Source organism: Hydra vulgaris, chromosome 03, assembly GCF_038396675.1.
Source record: "Hydra vulgaris chromosome 03, alternate assembly HydraT2T_AEP".
In the NCBI taxonomy this organism is placed as follows: Eukaryota; Metazoa; Cnidaria; class Hydrozoa; order Anthoathecata; family Hydridae; genus Hydra; species Hydra vulgaris.
In genome coordinates, this window is record NC_088922.1 from 54,752,146 (window position 1) to 54,775,742 (window position 23,597).

The 23,597-nt window shown below is 28.9% G+C and overlaps 1 protein-coding gene across 2 annotated transcripts in view; it reads left to right on the forward strand.

The window, feature by feature from the left end:
• LOC100213157 (sodium/potassium-transporting ATPase subunit alpha-like) overlaps positions 1-23,597 on the forward strand; it is a 156,692-nt gene that overhangs the window by 27,483 nt on the left and 105,612 nt on the right. For both annotated transcript variants that reach the window (XR_010637673.1, XM_065793712.1), the window contains exon 2: positions 12,023-12,112. Coding sequence is in view for 1 of the 2 variants with exons in the window: in XM_065793712.1 (XP_065649784.1) it covers positions 12,023-12,112 (90 nt within the window). In the remaining variant the exon portion in view is untranslated. The remainder of the gene's footprint in view (positions 1-12,022; positions 12,113-23,597) is intronic.

The following is a 23,597-nucleotide window of genomic DNA, read 5'->3' on the forward strand; positions in this document are numbered from 1 at the left end:
TTGGTGGTATCTGCAACAATCATCTAAATTGAATTCCGTCGGTGAAATTCATCGAGGACTTTAGAAATTCCCTGAGCAATAGTTTTTCTTCTACAATCTACCAAGCCCAGGACATCCAATTTGATTTCTCTTCTTTCATTTTTAAGGACGACCAATATATAATCGATTATTCCATTGATGTGCTTGCCATCAAAGCGTAAGGACCAACTTCCCATATGCAACTTTTCAATCATTTCTTTTTCAGCTTGATTGCCTCTTTGATTGTTGACTTGTTATTAGCTGATTGACATGGAGTTGGGATGTTAATACCTTCACAAGCTAATTGCTTGCATATGTTAGCAGCTTTGTTTGTTGATACTCTTGTGTAGATCACCAAGTTGACTGCAATTTGGCTTTTATGATGTTTTCTGCTTGGTGTGGGAGTGGTCTTATCTTCTTCTTCTTCATTGTTTTCATATTCATTGTCGTCACTCTCAGTCAGAATCACTAAAAACAGGATAGTAAGATGTTGGATGACCTATTAGAGAGTTTTTGTCTTTTAGAGGAATGTATTGTTTCTTTACTGGTCGCTTGTAGAGTATTCCACTGTTCCTTTGCTTTCCACTTGGTGATGGTAGAATTGCTTGTCCTCCTTTATCAAGCTTTGCTTGTATAACTTGTTCAGATACACGAGGAAAATTTAGTTTATTCTTCCACAATTCGGTGACTTCTTTGGAAATTTCCGCTATTCGCTTCTTTCTCCCTTTGATTTTTGGTCCAAGGAAATGGTAGCGTCTGATAAATTTGCTTTTGGAGAGGCATTCTGCACTTTTCTTTCTGTGAATATTCTTACAAAGGGACCATTCTTCTTTTATGAGAGTCTTCAAATTTTATCAGATTATTGGTCCAGACATCCTTGTTCTTCTGAGTGCTACTATCGCTAGGCTTCTACGTTGCCACGTGTTGCTTCTTTAATAACTATAAAATTAGATAAGCGGCTATATATACCCAGTCTAAATTGTTGTAGAATATTCTAAATTGTTCTAGAATATTCTAAATTGCTCTAGAATATTCTTAATTATTCCAGAATGTTCTAAATTGTTCCAAAATATTCTGAAGTCGTCTAAAATATTCTGGAATTTTCCAAAATTTTCTAAAGTTTTAAATACTTCTAATCTATACAAGTTTTAAATTATTTTCAGCAAAGCCACACGTATTAGTAGTAGCAGTAACAAGATTAAATAAATGACAATTCGTTATTTTAACTGCGGGGTGACCTTTTTTTACAACCTAGAGGAATTGAACATGTTTTCAATGTTTTCTATCAAAAGTTTATCGATTTATGACAAAGGAAATTTTTTTTTTTTAAAAAAAGTCAAAAAGTCATAACCCTAATGGATAAACGTTTTTGCGTAATCAAGCCAGCGCATTTAACAAATAGTAGGGGCGAAAAAGAGGAATAGTAGAGTAGAAATAATAGTTGTCGGTCTTAATAAGATCTGGGTGGTCAAAAATTGATAAAATTAACAAGAATTAAATAACTTTTTTTAATGACTTTCCAAAGGAAAATAATTGGAAAGTGTAAGGAAGAAAGGTCGAATATAATTAACAGTAATACTATATTTTAAAAATCTTTGCAGATTTTTCTGCAAAGATTTTTAAAATATGTGCAGAAAAATCTGCAAAGATCTGTGCAGTTACATATTGACATTTCAAGCAAATAAAAAAGGATATTTATTGTAGTAAAAAAAGTTTCTGTTAAAACAATTTTCCATTTGAAGAGGCATGTCTTCAATAAAAAAATTTATCAAAATTAATTCCAAAAATTAAATGAAATATCACCATTAGTTTATTAAATTATTTGAAAGTTTGTTGCTTTGTTTAATGCAAGTTAAACAAAGCAAAAACTAATTATAGAACACAAAACCCTTTACTTTGTCCAGGTAAGCAGCAATATTCAGCTAAACTGTGTTTTATATGAACTTACTCGTGAAACTGTGCATTCAATATGAATTTGTATGTATGCAATTTTTCTTTGTTTCAAACACTCTACCCTTAGCTTTCCATTTTAGAGGTGCGGTGTGGTAAGAGTTATTCCACTGTTTATATCATTGGTTTGATAATTTTTTAAACAATTATATGCATTTTTTATTCTAAGAGAGGAAACCGTTAGAAAAGCAAATTACTAAACTTTTTTCACATCTTCACTTTAAAAAACTTGTACTCTTCAAATAACTTTTGTTTTGATTTTTAATGTGCAAAATGCGATAGAAAAATCAGAGTGTACATATATTGACTGGTTTAAATAGGAATAGGCTCAGTGAGTGTACTTAAATCTATTAGAGGTTCGGGTTTGGACAGATAGTCAAAAATAAAATGCTGATTTTTTATGCTTTCGGACCTGAAGCATATCATCAAAATAAATGTTTGACAAAAATGGCATTTTTGACATTTTTGACAGGTTTTGTTTTTGTTTAATTCAAATTATAACAAATGCACGCACTCCTCTTTTTCAAAATCAGGTTGCTCACATTTATGTTTATCTTTAATTAGCCCGTATAGGATTTTCAAAATATGGACCCCGTTTGCATGCTTTGAAACCCTATATACATGCTTAGAATAGACAGAGATATGCTCAACTTAATTTACTGATCTTAAAAGTGCCGTGGCGCACTGGTTGGAGTGCTTACTTTAGAAGCAAGAGATCCCGGGTTTGAAGCGAGCTCTGGACACACTTCTAGTGGTACCTAAAACTAAAGTTAAAAAAAAAAACATTTGGCGAGCGCGCGTTTTTAAAAGTTGAATAAAAAATGTTATGAATCGTATTATTAATAATAAAAAAAAGAAAAGAAATAATTATTTAAAAATCAAATAATAATAACAAAAAATTAAAAGACTTTAGTACATTAACGTGTACTATTTCAAGAATTAAAAAATACCAAACACGTTTATTGAATCAGTTGTTGAATCCGTTTTTCAGAAGTTTTATGGAATTTTGTGCAAAAATTCTGTGCAAAAATGTTGAACTTTTTTTTATCAAGTAGTGTCAGTGAAATGTTGATTTTTAAAAGCATAAAAATTTAGATAATTTTTGGAAATTTTTTATTCAAAAATTGCATAGAAAAATATAATGTAGCTAATAGCTAAAAAGTGTAGCACTTTATTATTTTTTATGTATACATTTCACCGTTTAAAAATGCTACAATACCAAAATGTATAAATAAGTAATTACATGGCCGGGGCAAAAAGAAGACAAAAATAGTCTTATCACTAAGCCCCGTAGTTGACATCCTAACAAAAAAAGCAAAAAAATATGACACAATTTAATAAAAGACAATAAAAACCTCAAGGTGTACAAAAAACAAAACAAAATTATATATAAGAGCTGATTTGAAATAAAGTTATAAAAAGAACTATTCATTGAAAAAATTTGTTGATTGTAATTCAATAATTATTAGTAGGATTAAGAGTTATTTTTTACACTGTTTAAGTTAATAATATCAAGAACAGAAAAAAGCAAACCAGGTGGCTTGTTCGCATAAGGAAATTAAAAAGATAAAAAAATAAAATAAAATCCAGAAAATAATAAAAAAGAAGATAAAAGTAAATTAAAAAAAAAAAATTAGAAATAACTTAATTCATTGTCAGTAGTAAGAAGTTTTTGTTTAAGTTTTTTTTTTTAAATTTGTGAAAAGAAGCAGTAGTTTTAATGTTGTTATTAAATTTAGAATTCCAAAACTTGGGTCCTCTATTTGCAATAGAGAATTTGGTAACCGTATAATAGGTTTTGGGTTGAATGTAGTTTTGATTTGAAAATCTAGTAGAGTAAACATGATTTATTTTGTTAAAAAAGGTATCAAATATTAGAGGTGTCATTTTATTATCAATTTTATACATAAAATTAAGTATCTGATAAATGTTTAGTTAATAAACATTGAGTATATTTAGCTTATTAAATAAACCTTTTGAGGGCGTTAAACTGTTAAGTTTGAAATAATTTGTATAGCATGTTTTTGTCTACTGAGTAGTTTTTTTATCTTGGTTGCGTTGGTGCTGCACCAAGCTTTCCATAATTAAGGTAGCTGTGAATAAAAGAAAAGTATATGTTTTTTAAACATTTTTGGTCTAAAAATTTTAGTTATATATAATAAGCCAATATTTTTTGATAATTTGTTTTCTATTATACTTATGTGTTCACGCCATGAAAGATTTTCGTTTATAAATACTCCTAAGAATGCTCTCTTTTTATAATAGAATTATCAATGCAAAGATAGTTTACAACGTTTGAAACATCACCAGATTTAAAAATTGGTACAACTTTTGCAATTTTAAATTTTCAGGACAAATGCCTTGTTTTAAAGATAGATTAAAAATGTGCAATATTGGATTAGTTATATATTTTATTGATTTTATAATGACACGACTACTAATATCATCATATCCTAAACTTTTTTTAAGTTTTAACAAAAACATTGCATCTAACAGTTCTCTTTCCGTAAGTTCATTATTGTCCATTGCATTGGTATTATTAGAATTTAAAAAAGATTCGAATTTAACTTTTGTGTTTTCTATTTTTGATGCTAAGTTAGAACCTGCATGAACAAAGTAGTGATTTAATTGTTCTGCAACTAAAGATTTATTCGTAATAAGTTCATTATTTGATTTAAGATTGATTGGAAGGCTATTACGATCAAGATTTTTTTTTCCAATTACTTTTTTAATTATGTTGCAGATCTTTTGCGTTTCATTTTTGTGTTTTCTTAACTGTTCAGAATAATAACATTTTTTAGAACGTCTTAAAATTAATTCAAAAAGACGTTTATAGTTTTTATACTTGGTTTCATTTTCAAGTGTTCTTTTTTTGATTTTATAATATTTATTATATAAGCGTTGTTTTTTTTTAGGACGATTTTAGAATACCCTTTGTTATCCAAGGATTTAATAGCGTTTTTGTTTTGACAAATTTCATAGTCTCTGGAAAAACTTTGTTATGAACTTTTTGAAACTTGTTAAGGAACATATCATATGCTTTATTACCATTTGTAATTTTTAAAAGATGATTCCAATTTATAAAAGATAATTGGTTATGAAAATAGTATATATTAATTTCATTTATTACTCTATTATTGCACTTTTGTGATACTATAAATACTGGAAAGTGGTCAGAAATGTCAGGTTTAAATATTCCTGTTTTAATATTGGTATTTATGAATTCATTAATGATTATTTGATCAATTACAAAAGCACTTTCTTTTGTAATTCGAGCGGGTTATTAATAAGTGGATTGTAACCATTCTGGAAAATACAGTTTAAAAAGTTTTTAATTTTTTTATTTGCGTCATGCTCAAGAAAGTTGAGGATAAAATCGCCCACGAGGTACATGCTTTTATTTGATCTTGATTTGGTTTTAAATATCTTTTCTATGTAATCTTCAAATAGTTTTATTGTTCCAGAAGGTGGCCTGTATATAACGTAGACAATAATATTTTTTAAGGCTTTGTTTGCAATTTCAATGCGCAGTGACTCATAATTGCTTGTGATTGAGCATAATTCTTTTTTACATTCATATGACAATAAGTTATTTATAAAAATATATAATTCCCCACCTGTCTTCTCAGAGATCCTAAACTGATGAATTGCTTTATAATTTTGTAACTGATAATTTGAATCATTCTCAATATTAACATCGTGACACCAAGTTTCGCCAAGACAAATAACTTTAAAATCAAATTTGCTTTTATACAAAAATTGCTTGAATAATTCAAAAATTTTTTATAAACTTCTAATGTTTAAGTATAAAAGTGAGAACAAATTAATATCCAAACCTTCAATAAGGTTTTCCGATTCTATATTATAGTAAGTTGGATTGAAGTTTCTAATTTGTTCTTTATAATAGTTGATATCAGGATCAGAATCTTTATTTAACAATATTGTTTTTTTATTTGGAATTGATTTAAATTCAGTGTTTTGGAAAATAGCATTTTAACTCATTGTAAGGATAAATGTATCAAATAAAAAAATTAAAAAAATAATAATGAATAATAATGTAATTATTTTATTAAGTATAATAAAATGTGTTTATTTAAAGATTAAAAGTAGAAAATGTGATAAAGCGCTGGTTTGCTTTCTTCTAAAATCTTTCACAATGAGTTTATTATAAATAATAACAGAATACTTACCATTCATGCTGCGTTCTTTTATCTTGTTTATTAAATTTTTTCTCACTTCACGTGTTTCACTGGAAAAATTTTTATTTACATAGATTCCCGATCCTTTGAGTTTATTTGCTGCCTGTAACACCTTCACTTTGTCCTTATAGTGAAGTAATTTGACAACTATGGTTCTGGTCTTGTTTTCTTCATTTTTTTCTCTTCTTTATTTTGATATTGCCAATACGTAGATTACTCTCGAACAAATTTTGAACTTTTCTTTCAGTATCATCCCAATTTTCATGTTTATTTTCAATAACTCCATCAATTCGAATATTGTTTATTCTTAGTCTGTCCTCCAACTGTCTTAATTTTTTTTTACCTCCATCATTGATAACATTTTTATTTTAGAACATATCAATATCTTTATTGATATGTTCTAAAATTTTTATTCTCTCTATTTTTTTTAACTCGGCTTATAATTTTCTGTTCTCCTTTTCTAGCATTTCACATCTTTCTTTAGATTTACTTGCTTCTTTAAGTACCTCGTCAATTCTATCATTTGTCAATTTTAGATTTCCGCTTATGAGGTTGAAGATATCTTTCTGTTAGATGGCAAACATCTCTTGAAATATATTGCGAACTATGTTAATTGATATAATCAATTCACTTGTTTTGTTATTTGCAACATTTTAGTTTTTAAAATCATGGCTATTTTTCTTTTCCATCGTAACGATAAAATATAATAACTAATTAATTTTGATAAAATATAATAACTAATTAATTTAAGTACTTAATTTTTGTTTTTCAAAATTCGGTAACAGCGGATAGAGGTGCAGATTTCTAAAAATTTATTTTTTAATGCAATACTGATTTGTGTAGATATTTATCTAACTATCTGCCTAAATTAACAAGTGAATTTAAATATAATTACATTTAAGTAAGAGTTTACAAAGTTTATTTAGATAAACAAAAATTTGATTTTGACCTCAGTTTTTTCAACAAAAATTAGTTACTTAAAACATAACTTTTTGTGATATTGTTTGATTTTGATAATTTTTTCACCATTGAAATACTGGATTAAAAGTCTTTTCGATGATTTATAGCTTTCTGGTATTTGATCAGTTTACACATTTTAGGAAAAAAATTAGGTACTGCTTTCTGGAGAGAAAAAAAAAAAGGTCTTTAAAACTAAAAATCTGTCAACTGAAATGTATCAAATGCCAATTAGCCGACCATATTTCCTTAAAAAACAAATATAAATTAAAAATAGTCTTTTTTGCAGGAGTGTCTCACATATCTGTAAAATTGCCCCTGCACATACCTAATTTTATATTTGGTAAAAAAGTTTGATAAATTTTATATTTATTATGCTATCATATAACATTTTACATTAAATACTTTTGAAGAATGAAAATAAAAAACCTTCTAGCTCTAAAAAATAAAAATAAAATGTATTCTGTATTTTCAAATTTTAGTCAATTGTTTCAATATTTAATGATTTTTTTGTACCATCTATAAAACCAAGTGTGTTTTTTATTTTGATTTTTGTGGGTACTCCTTGGATAACACAATAACAATTAAAATCTCTTAGATGGTCATTTTTAATTTTGAAATAATATTGATAAATTTTTGTTTAAGAAAACATTCTTCAAATGTAAGTTCTTGTTTTAACAAACTTCATTTTACTATAATAAAATAATTTTTTACCACTCATTAATCCACCAGAGCAACAAATACACTAAGGATATTTAAAAAGAGGTATAAAAAAAACATAGTTAAGAAAAATTACATTTGACTAGCATATTTTTTTTATAGTTTTATTTTCTTTTCACTACCATTTTTTCATTAATTTGTTTAATACCCTATAATTTGTTTTTGTTTATTTTCAGATAAACTTTCAATTTTTTTTAGCCTATTATCACAAGTCAAAAAAATGCAATATCAATCATTCATATTTTGTTGATGCAATGATGGTCAGGGGACATTGACCTTCCCCCCCCCCCCCCTTATTCACTTTATTTCTAAAGGACTATTTTTTTTACTTTTTTTTTAATAATTTTTTTTTAAAGAAATTTGTAGATATAGAGGACTTTTTTTAGAAATTGACAATTGTGCTCTTCACTTCGAAACCCGTGTTGTCTGCCCTGGGGGTACTATTTTTTGGTTTTGGTGGATCTTGCAAAATAGGGGGATGGTTTTAAGGCTTAATGGTTTGTGAACAAGCAAACCTACCAAATATAAAATTTTTTTAGTTATTTTAGAGTATTAGTTATACACTGTTTTATCTATATATCTATGAAGTTATGTCATATATTGATATCCCAACAGACCAATTTTTTTATCGCACCACACCTGAGAGTATACCTCATAGACCAGCATATTTACATTTTGCAAGAAAAAAATTTATAGATCTTTTCAGATTTCTTTTTCAGATTTTCTTTTATTTCTTCAAATTAGCAACAAATAAAATTTCATTTTTAATATTGCTTTATTAGAACTTTGAGAGAAAAACTTCATTAGTCCAAATAAGTTTGCATACCTTTCAAATAACAAAAGTTTGTCACCTCTTCAAAAGTTGCTTGATTAAATTTTTTATTTCAATTTTTAACAAATGCGCACATGTTTGTCTCTTAAATCTAGCGGGCACAATACAGGTTTTATATATTTGTTATTTAGTATTTAATACATGTTTTAGATGTCTTAAACACGCCTTGTGTCCACAAGAAAAATTAGAAAATAAGTTTTCAAAAATTGTTAAATTTTCTCAAAAAAACAGCGTGATTTCATATTTTTTTTATATTATGGAACCCTAACTTATGCTTTAATTTCCAGACCTGTGAAAACTCAGGTTCTTGAATGCTATTTTTAAGTGAGGGCTATGTTAAATATTGCAAAGACATTCAAGCATTAAATTTTTGAAAAGAACAATTTTTTTTGGAAGTTTATGGTTTTCAACACTTTGTAAAAGTTCTAGGTCTTTTGATCTATAATTTTGTTTTTTAATTTTATTCAAAATAATTTGAAGCAAACCGACTGAGCAAAATCCTAAAAAAAATCAAAAAGGGACTTTAAAAAAGTCTTGAATTTTGCAAAGCAACAAAAGAAAACTTACAATTTCTTTTTAAAAACAAGCATAAGTTGTATCTAAAAAAAGAAAATTATTTACTTTATTTTATGTAAAGCCTAAGCTATCAGTTATTATAATTTATTATATTATAACTTAATGCTGTAGCTAATTTTAACACTAGCAAGTGTGAATTCCACACTTTGACAGTCTTTTTATGTTTTACTTAAAGTTTAATTTAATACATTTTAATTAGTTCAGATTTTAACTTTTTTAGTCTATCATAAATATTTTAGAATTTGTTCAAAGATTTTGCGTTGACAGCTTCTTCTGACAATGAGTTCCATTATGGTGCAACTCTATTTGTTAAGAAATGTTGAACTCCACTATTAATAATATCTCTGTCATATCTAAACCCGTGACCTCTGGTATTTAAATTTTTAAACAACGATGGATTGATAAGCTCAACTTTATATATTCTTTTGAATATTTCAAACATTAGTTTCATTTCTCCAGAGTTGTTAAATTAAGTTTAGACTTCATAAGTGAAGTTTATTCGATTAGGATTTTAGTTGTTTGTCTTTGCACTTTTTTTAGAATAATATCATCTCCTTTTATCTTTTGAAGACCAAACTGGTGCAGCGAATTCAATATGCGGTTGCACAAATACTTTGTATAACAGCTTAAGAATTATTTGTTGTGATGTGCGAAAGTTTTTTTATTTGACCTAAGATTAAGTTTGCTTTTAACAAGAATTTTATACTGTGTTGTTTCCACTTAAGATCATTCATAAATCTTACTCCCAAATCCATCCCTATAATAGCCTTTTTAAGCTCTCTCCTATCCATTAGATAAAAATGATTCTAATTTTTTGTTCTATAATTCAGAAGAAATTTGTCAATATTAAAGGAAAGTAACCATTTTTTTGACCAAACAATAGCTTGAATTTTTTTTACTTTTTTTGTATTTTCAACTGTTGATTAGATTTTTGTACTATAAGCATAAATTTTTCTTATATTCTGAAGGGAATCACACAAATTATTAATAAATATCGAAAACAATAACAGTCCAAGCATTTCATTTAAAAACCTAGTTAAAACCTAAATTGTCAAAGATAAGAGTTTAATAAAATAATTTTTCGATTTTAGTTTTACTGATTCACTACAACCATGTTGAGTAACAAAACATTTGGCTTATTTTGCGCATTATTTCAAAAATCAAAAACACTTCATGATTTGTATAGATTGCTTTAAAGTAAACTTTTTCACAAGTTTGATATTTCCCAGTGTTCTGAGTTTCTGAGTCTTAATCTTCTTCTTTTTGCTTTCTAGTTTTTTTCATTAATACTTATGAGCTAGAGCTGTTATAATCTTTTTTGATCATTTTATTTTTATTATGCTCTTTTTTTTCCTTTAAAAGGTATATTTGTTTTCATTTAGCTCTATAAAACAAGTTTAAAAATATTATACTTGTTTTAGTTTACTCTTACATTAGTTCCTACAGATTGCAAAAGCTTTTTTATTGTAGGATTCTCTTTCTCTAAACTGTGTTATAAGTTTATTGACATTTGCTAAATAAATTTGCACGTTCTAAAACTTGATTATAAATTTTTCGCCTGATTTAGCAAAACGGGAAAAAATAAATTATTCAAATTCTTGAAAGTTTATCAGAAGAGGTCTTCAACCATTCAGCAGGAAAATCTTTGTACTCTGTAATAATTATATTCTAAGCTGTTTTGAAACGTTTTCAAAACAGCTTGGCATAGAATTATGACATAAGACTTGGCTTTCTTTCTTTACAAAGAAGAAAAGCCAAGTCTTGAAGTTGAGTTATATGTGTGTTATTAGGCAGTACCACCTAATAACACAAACACACTTTATTTCAATTTTTTTGCAGCTATAATTTACTTTTGGAGAAATATGAGAGGAAAGTTGAGGAGGTTATTGCCTAATAAAGCATTATGTCCTAATTTCTTTTCAAAGAAGATGAAGTTATAGAAAATTTTTTTTTTCAAAGACCAATTAAAAAACTTTTCATCAAACCAAATAAAATTGCTTTTAGTCTTAAAGTATCTGACTCCTTTAGGATCTCCTAGACATTAAATTGATTACAGATTAATTTTTACATTTTGTTAATAATTGCTTAAGATTTTTTTATGTTTGAGCACAAAGTTATATGTAAGACCTGAATGTCTTTGTTAAATATTTAACGAATAAGGGCCCTGGAAAGACTTTAGTCTCTTTCACTTTTCTTCCAAAACTAAAAAGATAATTATTCATAATAAGAATACTTTAATTGGAAATCCAAAGTCACTCAATTGAACTATACATTTTACAAAAGTAACTTCAACTTAGATAAAATAGTATAATTTGACAATTGAAATTTTAAATTTTGGGTAGGTCAAAAAATATTGAATTTGCAAAAAAATTTAATGTTTTTTTACTTTTCGTTTCTGATAATTAATTTATAGCAACTCTAATACATATAAAAACTTGCAAAAAAATTTTTTCAGGCCATCTAAATGAATTTAGCTTCTGTACCAGATACTTGTTTTATTAAGAATTTTTGAGTAGTTTTTAGTTAAGTAAGCATGAATGGTTGAACTTTCAATAATTTTTAACGACTGGAAATCAAAATTAGATGTCAACTAACAAAAATGATTGTTCAGATCTTTCAAAAATTTGCTTTTTTTTAATTGGATCACCTTTTATGTTCTGTTTTAACAACTCTCAAAAAGTGTCCAATCAGCACCATTTTCGCTTTTTAATTTTAAAACAATTTAATATAAGTTCAAGAAAAAATTATCACAGTGAATAATTTCTTTTAGATAGAAAACAATTGTTGTAATGGTAACAAACGATGGTTTTGGAAAAAAAAAATTAAAAAAAAAGATGACACTAAAAGAGATACAGAAATGGTATACTTTATTACATGATTAAGTAATTTATCTTTTAAACAACCATGCTTTGTTTAATAGTATATAGTATAAATTTTTCTTAAAATGAAAACAAGCTTTGTTTTCTTTTTAAGATTGCTGTATATATATATATATATATATATATATATATATATATATATATATATATATATATATATATATATATATATACATATATATATATATATATATATATATATATATATATATATATATATATATATATAAAAATATATATATATATATATATATATATATATATTTAAACATCTTCGCTTCCATCAAGGCTGCCAAGCAGCCACTAATTAAAGTTAAAATATACTGAAAGAGAAAAGATGAAAATTGTAGAGCAAGATAACGATTGACGGACGACTTAAAAGATTGCAAATTATATGAATCAGGAAAGCAAGATAAAGGAAGTGAATTCCAAAGAGCTGATGTTCGAGGAAAAAAACTAGACAAATAAGCGTTTTTGGAGCACTTAGAAACAGTCACAGAATAAGAATGACACTTAATTAAATGACGAGTAACACAAGAATGAATTTTAGTAGATGGCACAAGAGACGCAAGCTCTTTAGACAATGCCCATTATAGTATTTGTAGAAAAGTGAAAGAGAAGCAACATTACAACAATGTGATAATGGTAGGAGGTTGGCTGCAAGAGCAGGTCTAACTATGTTTACAATGCGTTTTTGCACCTTGTCTAAAAGAGAATGGGCATCATTAGAAGATCCGCCCCAGATATAGCAACAGTATTCCATACAAAGCCAGATTTGAGATTTATAGAGATAGAGAGTAGAATCTGAAGTAAGAAAGCGACAAGTTCGATAAGGAGATGCAACCTTAGCAGATGCTAATTTTGCAACTAATTTGATATATGGTTTCCAAGAAAGATTGGAAGTAAGAGTTAATCCTAGAAGATGAAGAGTAAGTGACTAATCGAGTACATCACCGTTCATAAATATAGGAAGATCTAAATTATTGCGATAACGATTGGTTTAAAAAAATTGAGTTTTATCTGAATTAAAGTTCACCAGCCACTGTGAGTCCCATGCTGTAGCAGAAGTGAGATCTTTTTCAAGCTCAAATGCTCCCTCCAAGCAATCAGAGGGTGTTGGTTTCTTATCACGACAAGAATAAATGGTAGTATCATCAGCAAACAATGCCACCTTAGATCACCTTAGTGAGAATATCTGGAAGATCGTTAATGTAAATTAAAAAGAGTATAGGGCCAAGGATAGAACCTTGAGGAATCCCTGAAGTTACAGAATAAGAAGAAGAATGTTGTCCATGTAGAACAACTTTTATGCTACGATTGGAAAGGTAGGATTCAATGATCTTAAAGATGTTGCCGGATACACCATAAGTAGAAAGCTTATGGAGAAGACCAGCATGCAAAACTTTATCAAAAGCTTTTGAAATGTCAAGAGCGATGGCTTTAACCTCTCCACCTTCATCTAATGCGCGATAAAACCTGTCAGTTATTGCTGTTAGCAAATCAGCTGTAGAACGAGAAGATCAAAATCCATATTGATGATCAGAAAGTAAGTTATGAGATTCAAGATGAGAAATTAAGTGTTTGTTAATTAACGATTCAAAAATCTTGCTTATGATAAGAAGAAGACTTATGGGACGGTAGTTAGACGAATCAGATCGCTCTTCAGAATTTTTGAAGATAGGGATAACAGATGTTGCTTTCCAGCAGGCTGGAAAATAAGACTCTGATAAGCACTTGTTGAATTGTTTTGAGAGTATAGACGACAGCTCTATACTCTCAAAACTATTCTGAAGAACACTTCTGCAAGACAATAACAGGTATGTTGTCCGGGTCACAAGCTCTAGAAGAGTCTAGGCACGAAATCACTTTAGATACAGATGCTGGAGTGATATAAATGTCAAGCAATGGATCAACCTGTTTGTTGGCAATACCAGGTAGAATGCAACTAGTGGAATCAAGAGATGATATTGATGAAAAATTTTTAGCAAACGATTCGGCTTTGTCTTTAGGTGAGGTGACAAAGTCTGAACCATACAAGAGAGCTGGAATTATAGATTTGCCCTTATTATTGATATTATTAAAGATTCTCCAGAAGTCACCTGAGCCTAATTTTTGAGATGAGATACGAGATTTCATGAACTGAGAATAGCGGGTTTTGGCGTTAGACAAAGCCTTTTTACAATTGTTTCTTGCAGTAATAAACAGACGTCTGTTTTCTGGAGAATTGTTTTGCTGATAAATATGGAAGTAACGGTCTTGATTGGCAATCGATGCAGCACAGTGTGAGGAAAACCATGAAGGAGAGTGAGGCTTGACCTGGAATTGTCGAGAGGGAATAAAAGATTTCATGCCAGCCTGAATCCACAAAGTTATGTAAGAAGCACATTTGTTGACAGGAAGAGGAAAGATTTCTACACAAGGGCCATCACGAAGAAAATTATGGAAAGAATCCCAGTCAGCTTTACTGTAGTTGTAAGAGTTTCGGATTCAGGTGATGAAGAAGAATGAGATATTAGTTGTAGAGAGATCAAACTGTGATCAGAAAAACCTAAGGGTGAATGTGGAGAAACTGAGCACTGACTAGGATCAGAAACAAGACATAAGCCTAGTAGAGAAGGTAGATGATTCGGGTTGTCAGGAAAGCCATTCGGAAAGTTGACTATTTGAGTTAGGGATTGAGAAAGGCAAAAGTTGTGGACTTTAATGCCTGCAGAGTGACTGACACTAGAGCCAAGCCATTCCGTGTGGTAAGCATTAAAGTCACTGACAACATCTATATTAGCTAATGGATAAAGAAAGAGGGCTTGGTCAATATGATCAGACATAATGTCAAAAAGAGTGCAGTCTTGAGATGAAATAGAGAGATATAGAACAAAGAGAAAGGCAATATAATGAAGTGGTGCTAAACGAAAGCACATGAAAGAATAGTCTGTGGATTCAAATCTAGTTTCACGACAAATGGGTGATTTCTTACGAATGTAAATGCCCAGGCCAAACATGTGACTATTGGAGTCTTTACGAATTAGAGGAAGATAACAATCAACACTAAGATCACAAGATGAGACAGCTGAACTCAAATTTGTCTCATAAAGAGCAAGTAGGTCTGGTGAACTTTGCAAAAGATAAGACTCAACAGAAGAAAAGTTACTTCAAAGACCATGAATATTAGTGAATGATAAGTTTAGAGAACTTGGTGATGATGATGGTTTTTTGTGATTTATAGTTTTTCGTACTTTATTCATTTTTAAATTTGTTGAAGAACTTGACTCAAAGCATAGATAGTACTCAGAACACCGTTTAATAGCCCAAGCAATTGCCTCCTTACTACTAATAAACCCTAAGCTGTAACAAAAGGCTCCAAATGTGGCCTCAAACAAGGACAAAATCCATACGCAACATGGCACTGTTAATACTTTGATATTTTTCAGCTGTTGATGGAATCAGCCTCTCTGAGAGCTACCACCGAGTAGTCACCGAGTAGTAATTCAACATCCTAAAATGGAAACAATGTATTAAAAATACATCTGCGCCAGCCTAATAGATGTAATATATGTATATATATATATATATATATATATATATATATTATATATATATATATATATATATATGTAATAGATGTAATATATATATATATTTATATATATATATATATATATATATATATATATATATATATATATATATATATATATATATATATATATATATATGTATGTATATATAAGGGTGATGCAAAATTTTAAGGTTTAAAACTTTGATTGTCCTCATGCTTGCACTTGTTCTATATAAAAATAGTAATTATTGGCCAAAATTTTAAGCAAATTGGATAATATATAAGTGAAAAAAGAAATTTAATTTTTATTTTGTATTTATTTTTTATTCAGTTAATATTATGTGGACTGTCGATGTTTATTGCTTAAAAATGATACTGCTAAATAAATATTTAGTACAGTATTTTTTGTGAACTACACACTACTATTATGCACTAGGCAATCAAAACTCACTTATCTATCATCAACAGTTATCTTCATCAAGGCAGACTTTGATGCAACTGGAAATTCTTTCTGGCAAAGATCAACCAATTTAAGAAGAAAATGTTTTGGTTTTCACCATTCATTTTTCATATGGTAAAGGATGTTATAAGTGCTATGCCTTGTTCTACGCAATCTTTGATAACCTTCATTTTGACAATCCTTGCTTCATTTCAAGATATGTTGTATCCATTCCCCACTCTGAAGATTCTTTCATTAAAAATGATTCAGCTTTTTCTTTACTCTTCTTCAAAATTAGATAAGAAAATTCTGCAGTGTGTTGCGTGATGGAAAAAGACTATAACAATCAAATGTGACGGCATCAAATCTTTTGAGAGAAATGCCTTGGACGCTCTTTAAGATTGTTTGCCATGTCTTTCTTGGTGTTGTTATTGACACAAAAATCAAAGAAAGCCAATCCTACTAAATGTTCAGAAAAATGCGAGAGATGGCGCTAAAACAGTTTGCTATAACAGTTAAATTTGTATAAGTTGTAGGATATTTTTGATTCTGTTGAAGAACCTTAGCATCATTGAATGGTGTTCATTCAGCTAATGGAGCTTCATTCCAAAACTATCCATATTTAAAAGACTTATTTCTATTTTGTTTTTCTTTTTCAGTAAAAAGAAATTGAAACAATAATATTTTTAGACAATATATAGCTATGGCTATCCAACGTGCATTGTGTGTTGCACCTGGAATTCAAAACTTTACATTAAACTCCAATATTATAGTTGATCCTCCAAGAAAATAAGGCAAGAATTCTAAGTAATCATCCCTGGGGTTGTTTATTAACATTAATTTATATGCCAAATTAATTAACATATAAATTAACAAATAAATGTTTAATTGCTTCATAATACTAACATTTCGAGTTTGATAAGAAAATCACAGTTAAAAAGTTCTTCATTCCTTGTAGAGAACAACTCTTTGTTGATTGCTGGCCATTGTTTCTGAAAACGATTAAAAAGTCCCACTTGAGTTCCTATACTGGTTCCAAATGCAACTGTGAATGATGGAAAGCATGACTTCAAACTCATGGTGCCTGCATGCTTTAACAATCTTTGGAATGCCCAGTAATTTTCCTATCCCACCACCAGTCACAAGGTTGGCAGTTCTACCCACTTTTTGTTGACCAGTAGTGATATCAGGTAAGAGCTTTCCATCCCAATTAAAAAGAAGTAGATCATTAGGAGAGAAATTGACTTTGTCAGCGGTAGTCACCACTTCACAAACCAATCGCCTTGTTCTGCAGATTGTGCTGTACGACAATGATAAATCTTTTACAAAGTGACCAAAAGACTGAGCCACTGTTCCAACTTTAAAAAGTGCACGGCAATCAGAAATATTAACCCAATCAAAAGATGATACAACATTGTCTGATAGAACTTTAATTTTCTTTTTTGTTGAACCACTTATGTTGGAAGTGGAAAGAATCTGATATTCATCATCATCCAAAGAACTAGAACTACTTGCACTCACAATGTCAATTGCTGATGAAGAAAGAAAAAGTTCAGTTTTTACCATCAATTCAGCTTTATTGCTTTGATGCCTCATTTCCATTTTAGTTTCTTGAACTCGTTTCCATGCCTTCCTTTTCTGTGCCATTAAATTCCAATCTATTCCTACAACAAACAAATCTTCTTGCTGTTGGAGTAAGAATGCTTTGTCTTCATTGTTTTTTATAACTTATGATGCATTTTTGGTTAATATGTTAAAAATTTCTTCAAGGTCAGCCTGAAAAATTCCTTCTTTTACTTGACAGCTGTCCAATTTTGATCCTCTGTGTTTTTTTTAGCAGTAGATAATCGTCATAAAGTTTTTTTAACTTTCTTTCTGCATTATCAATTCTTTGAGTTGGTATTCTTCCTTTCTCTCATATAACAAGAACTGCTTCAATTGTTGCCTGAATAGTTTTTTTCACTACTATTTCTCTTTTAAATGATGAAAAAGCAACCTTCTAAGAACATTCTCTCTTGAAGGAAGTCTGGCATTTTACAGAATTTATGTAGGTTTACCAACAAGCCACTCAACAAGCAGAAGATCTTGTAGTTGCCATATTACTATTTTTAAATTAAACAGAAAGCCACATGTTAACAATAAGTGATTATGCAAAATATAGTTTACAGATGATTAAATGATATTAGGCAAATTGGTTGGTTTAGTGAAAAATATGTAAAATTTATATATGTATTTTAAAATGTAGATTATGCCTACTAGTTTAGAAATATATATGTTAGTCAATTAGTATATTAATATTCTTGCAATATAATTACTAACATTTGGTTAATTTATCTTATAAAGTTGCTTCTATTAGTCTAATTTTTGGTACACATGATTCTAGGCAATAAAGGAACTCAGGCAACCTTAAGGAGAATGTTTTTTGTGACAAATTTTTTTCTATTATATTATGTATCATCCTAATATATATGTAAATATTGAAAATGCCTGCTGGCACCCATTGAATGTGTTCTATATAACAATATAATACTGAACTTGAAAAACTTGGTAATAAAAAAAATTATCAAAATTTGTTGGGTCTCAAATGAGGCAAAATTATATAAAAATTTCAAAAATATAAATCATTTTATAATTAAATTATCATTATAGATTTTAGTGAACAGAAAATTATGTTTTTTTTAACTAAAAACAAAAAATAGAAAATTTAACAATATTTTTTGATTACAATTTTTTTATCAATGTTTTTTTAGAAAATGATGACTATGTATGTACATATAAATATATATATATATATATATATATATATATATATATATATATATATATATATATATATATATATATATATATATATATATATATATATATATATATATATATACAGCTACCTTATTTAGTAAGTTGTGCAATTTGGATTTGTAATTAAGGTTACAATTTTTTTAAAGTTTGCAAAAAAAAATCATGTAAATCTTCAATATTAACCCAAATTTTGTGCATTTTAATACTTCCTGCAAAAAAATATTAAAATCTGAAGTTGTTTTGTTTGCACAAAGTTTTAGCAGTTTCAAAATTTTGATGTAGTTTTGTTGCTTTACATTTTAATTTTTTTCAAATTATTTATTACTTTTCATTTATTTTAAAGTTAAAAAAAGACAAATATCATGTAATAAATTTCATTAATACAATGCCAATCAAGGCATTGCAGTAATGGACAGTGATTGCACCCTGAAAATTGTGGTAAAGTATGTTTTTTGTGCTTTCAAAAAGGTTCTGAAAGTCCAGTGCCAGTTAGAAAAGACTCTCGTGCCAACTAGAAGATAATTAACTTTCATAATTAACTTTTATACTTGTGTAGTGTTCCATAACGCTATGTTTTTTTATAGACTTAGAACTTTTATTGTAATATTGCTACTAGAAAATTGCAGTTTAAGGTTTACAAGCATTTTCTATACTAGATTTTATTGTAGATAAGTAACTTGCTTTTACTTCAGCTAAGGAGTCTCCTCAACAGCTCCAGTTGCTTGTAATTATACAATCGGAACAAACCAGAGAGCAATTAAGCCAGATTTATTTCCATTAGAAACATCTCTGGTAACAGCATGCTGGTTTTTACTGCTCAGTTAAAGTTTGTTGTATTTAATGGCAATAAACAATGTGGAAAAGCTTAGTGTTCAGTCATTTTTGTAATGACATTGTTTGATTTGCTGAACATACTATTGGTCAACAAGACCTACAAAATGAATACATGATCAAAGTAGGCATTTATGGAAGCTGTGGGTTTTCTAAAGGATTGCATGAATAAATTACATAGCTAAAGAACAAACAAAATATTTATGTTGACATTCCTATATTAATGGGTGGAAACCCTCCATTGAGTCCTCTTCTTTAAGTCTATCATTAACTACTGACCTTTCATGGAAACCATATATACAATTCATTACAAAGTTAACATCTGCTAGGTTGCTTCTCTTTACTATGCTTACCATTATCTTTCTTCTGATTCCATTTTCTACCTTTACAAATCTCTTATTTATTCCTGAATGGAATACTGTTTTTATATTTGGGCTAACTCTTCTAATGGTGATTTTTCTCTTTTAGACAAGGTACAAAGGCGCATTGTAAACGTAGTTAGACCTTGCGTATTTTCCTTGCATGCACAATCATAAAGTCTTCTATCCTATGTTATATACAATTACACTAGTAAATTAATGTAAACAGTTAAAGCATTTCTGAATATGTTTATTTATTCTGTGATATTTTTTTGAAAGTGTCAAATCAAATTAAGTTTAGTCTTTTTAAATTTTGTCAAATTAATATCAATATTGTTCAAAAAACCAATGTTTTTTAAACCTAAGATGTCGTTTTAATTTTAGAGGAGTAATTTTTAACTTTCAAGGAATTATATCTGTGGCTCAGTGATTAGAGTGTTATACTCGTAATCCAAGGGTTTAAATTCTGCTCAAGCACATAAGCGTTGTTCATTAAGTTGGAATTAGTTGGTAATTAATTAATTACCAACTAATTAAATGCTTATCACTATATGAAATTAATAGTAACAAAAAAATTTTTATTCTTTTTTAATTTTACAGATTTTTAAACAAAATTAATCAATGTCAATGTGTTGAATACAAATGGTTGTTTGGGTACCATTTCTAATGCTTGAAAAAAAACCAAAGCCTAGGATGACACTTGAGGACTAATGTCCAATTTTTTTATGTACCCACTTCCTTGCAGATACAAATTTTGACTGAGCCTTCCACTAAGACTTCAGTTTTTTCCTCTTCAAAAACAAGTTTCTCTTCAGCATCCTCTTCTTTTTATCTTCATAAATCTTTGTGGAGATTGTCACCCTTGGCAGATTATCTTTGCAGTAGACCAGCATGAGAACATTTTTGACAACAAGCTTTGTTCTTTTCTATGTAACAATTGCGCATCCTGATAAGAAAACTTGCTCAGAACTATCAGATGATGTCTGAAAAACGAATTGAATTTATTTTATTTGTCAAAGTGTGAATCAACATGAAAAAAAGAGAGCAGAAAATTTTGAATGGCCAAAGTTCAAATAACCAGAGTTTGAATGACCAAAATTCAATATCTTGGCAATTTGAATTTTCACAATTCACATTTTCCAATCCCACTTAACAAATTATTAAAATATGAATTTTTTTTATCTGAATACAAAGGTATTTCCAGACACACTTGGCAATAAGAAGGAACGCATGGTGATGCTTTCTCTACCATTGCAGCACATCAACATTGGCATAAGCAGGATCTGCCATGTTGAGGTACCTGCTCATTTCCAACTGCATGGTGCTAATAGCTGATTAAAACAGTGACTGGGTGGGGTGCTTTGACTGAGAAGACCTCATTTTAACCCTGAAGAAACAAGATTAGTTAATTAAAAAGAATTAACTTTTAATAAACACCATATTTTCTCAAATTTTTTTAGTTTTAATTACCTAATCTTTGCTTCAATGCTGTAGTCCGCTTCATCAACATCCTCAAAAATTCTTTGATCAAAGTCCTGGACTGGCCCAGTTTCATTCTCATTGATCATAGCTCAATTATTTCCCTGTAAATTGCATTTTCATGTTGGGCAAGAATGAGTCATTTGTAAAATGGGTGGAGAAGTGTGAGGAGAGCGTGTTTTTGGTCCCACACACTGAGAATCTCTTTTCCAACTTATACTTAAGAGTTTTGCAGAACACTTTGATATCCTTGCTGTTTGATAATTTTTTAAATTCAGAATTCCAGTATTCTCTATGTCGAAAAGTTTGGACAGGGCAGTTGGTAGGTTGTTGTTTAGAGGAAAAGAAAGGCATCTCTTCAATATTGGGGAGTGGGCAAATGATGGCAACAATTTGGAAAAAGAAGCAATACTTTTTTATTACTTAATAAGTTTTGAATTATTAGAATTAGTTTTATTTCTGAAAAAATCAAATTTAATTAAAATTATGTAAAGGCCTGCAATCTCTATAATTGCCTTGTTAAGATATTTAGTAGGATGACCCAAAGTTGCCAAAAAAAAATTATTTTTTTATTTAAACATGGTTTAAATTTTGAATAAACAAGGTTTCCATCTATTACAGACCATATATAGGTTATCCCCCAAAATTTTTTTACTTTCAATATGATGTATTAATTCAAAAATTAATTTTTGTGATACCAAATATATTTGTTGAGACTTTTATAAAGCACTACCAACACCATAATTCCAATTCTCCTTAATGATTTTAGCAGCTTTATTTTTCATTTACTATTACATGTTCAACTTTACTGGATTTGAGAAATGAAGGAGCAAAATATAGAAAAACAAAGAAGTTAGTCTCGGAGACTCTTGGAGAATCTTCTGATCATCACTTAAAAAATTAATAAATGGAAAAATAATATTCAGAACTCCCAGGTAGATGCTGTCACACATTAACCTGGGGGATTATGATTAACACGAATATATTCTACCAAGTGATCATTTCTTGGAAAGACATTATGCTTAAGGGCATAGGCAAAGAGTTTTTTAGACATGAGGTATAAAGCGTTAAGATTACTTTCAAAAACCAGCAACTTTCAGAAAACTTCTTAAAATTTCTTTACAGCTCCTGCTTTCTATATCAGCTTGGTAGGAATTATCATAAAAGTAGTTTTCTATTATTAAGAAATCAAATTCTTCTTTATTTTTATGACATAATATTAAAGATGGAGAGAGAGGGGTATTATTTGAAAAGTATTGGCTAGGATATTATAATAAAAAATACTGAAAATTATTATACGTAAGACTGTTTTTCCTCTATTTTTTTTTTAAAGTTTGTCTTCACTGATATAATCCTAATCTTTATTGTCTGTTCTTATTAAGAACTAAACTATCTGTTTTAGCTTTCCTTCTCAGCTCTGCCGATTCTCTTTTGCATTTTCAAAATAAATCAGTTCATAGCAAAATGCTTCTCACCCTCTAACACTTTATCAATACAAGCACAGATAAACATTTTTCTGCCTTGTTTTTGATCTTAAACAAAGTCTGTAGCACTGTCTCTTGGCATAGAAGTATCATTGAGTACTCAAACTGTTGAGAACTAATGTCAAACATTTTATTTGTCATTAACAGGAACCTTTCTTGTTTCTTTCGAGATCCATTTGGTTTTATTTTAGGTGTTGTCTCATTACAAACAGTTTTATATTGCTTGCAAATTCCCAGGAACTTATTCATTATGGTTATTCTGGACCCAACATAGTTCTGAAAACCACAAGAGGCTTAAATAATTACAATACTTTTGAACAAACAGTATTCTCCTGCCATAACATAGCAAGGCCCGTCAGTTCCTTTGCACATCTCTAGAAGATGTCTTTTGTGCACAAGCAAGTCTTAATTGGCATGAATCTTTTAACTTTGAGGATATGAATCTGATAACATGATCATTAGTAGACAATTATCTGCTTGGTAAAGAGCTTATTGGAGTTTCAAGGAGGCAGGCAGGCT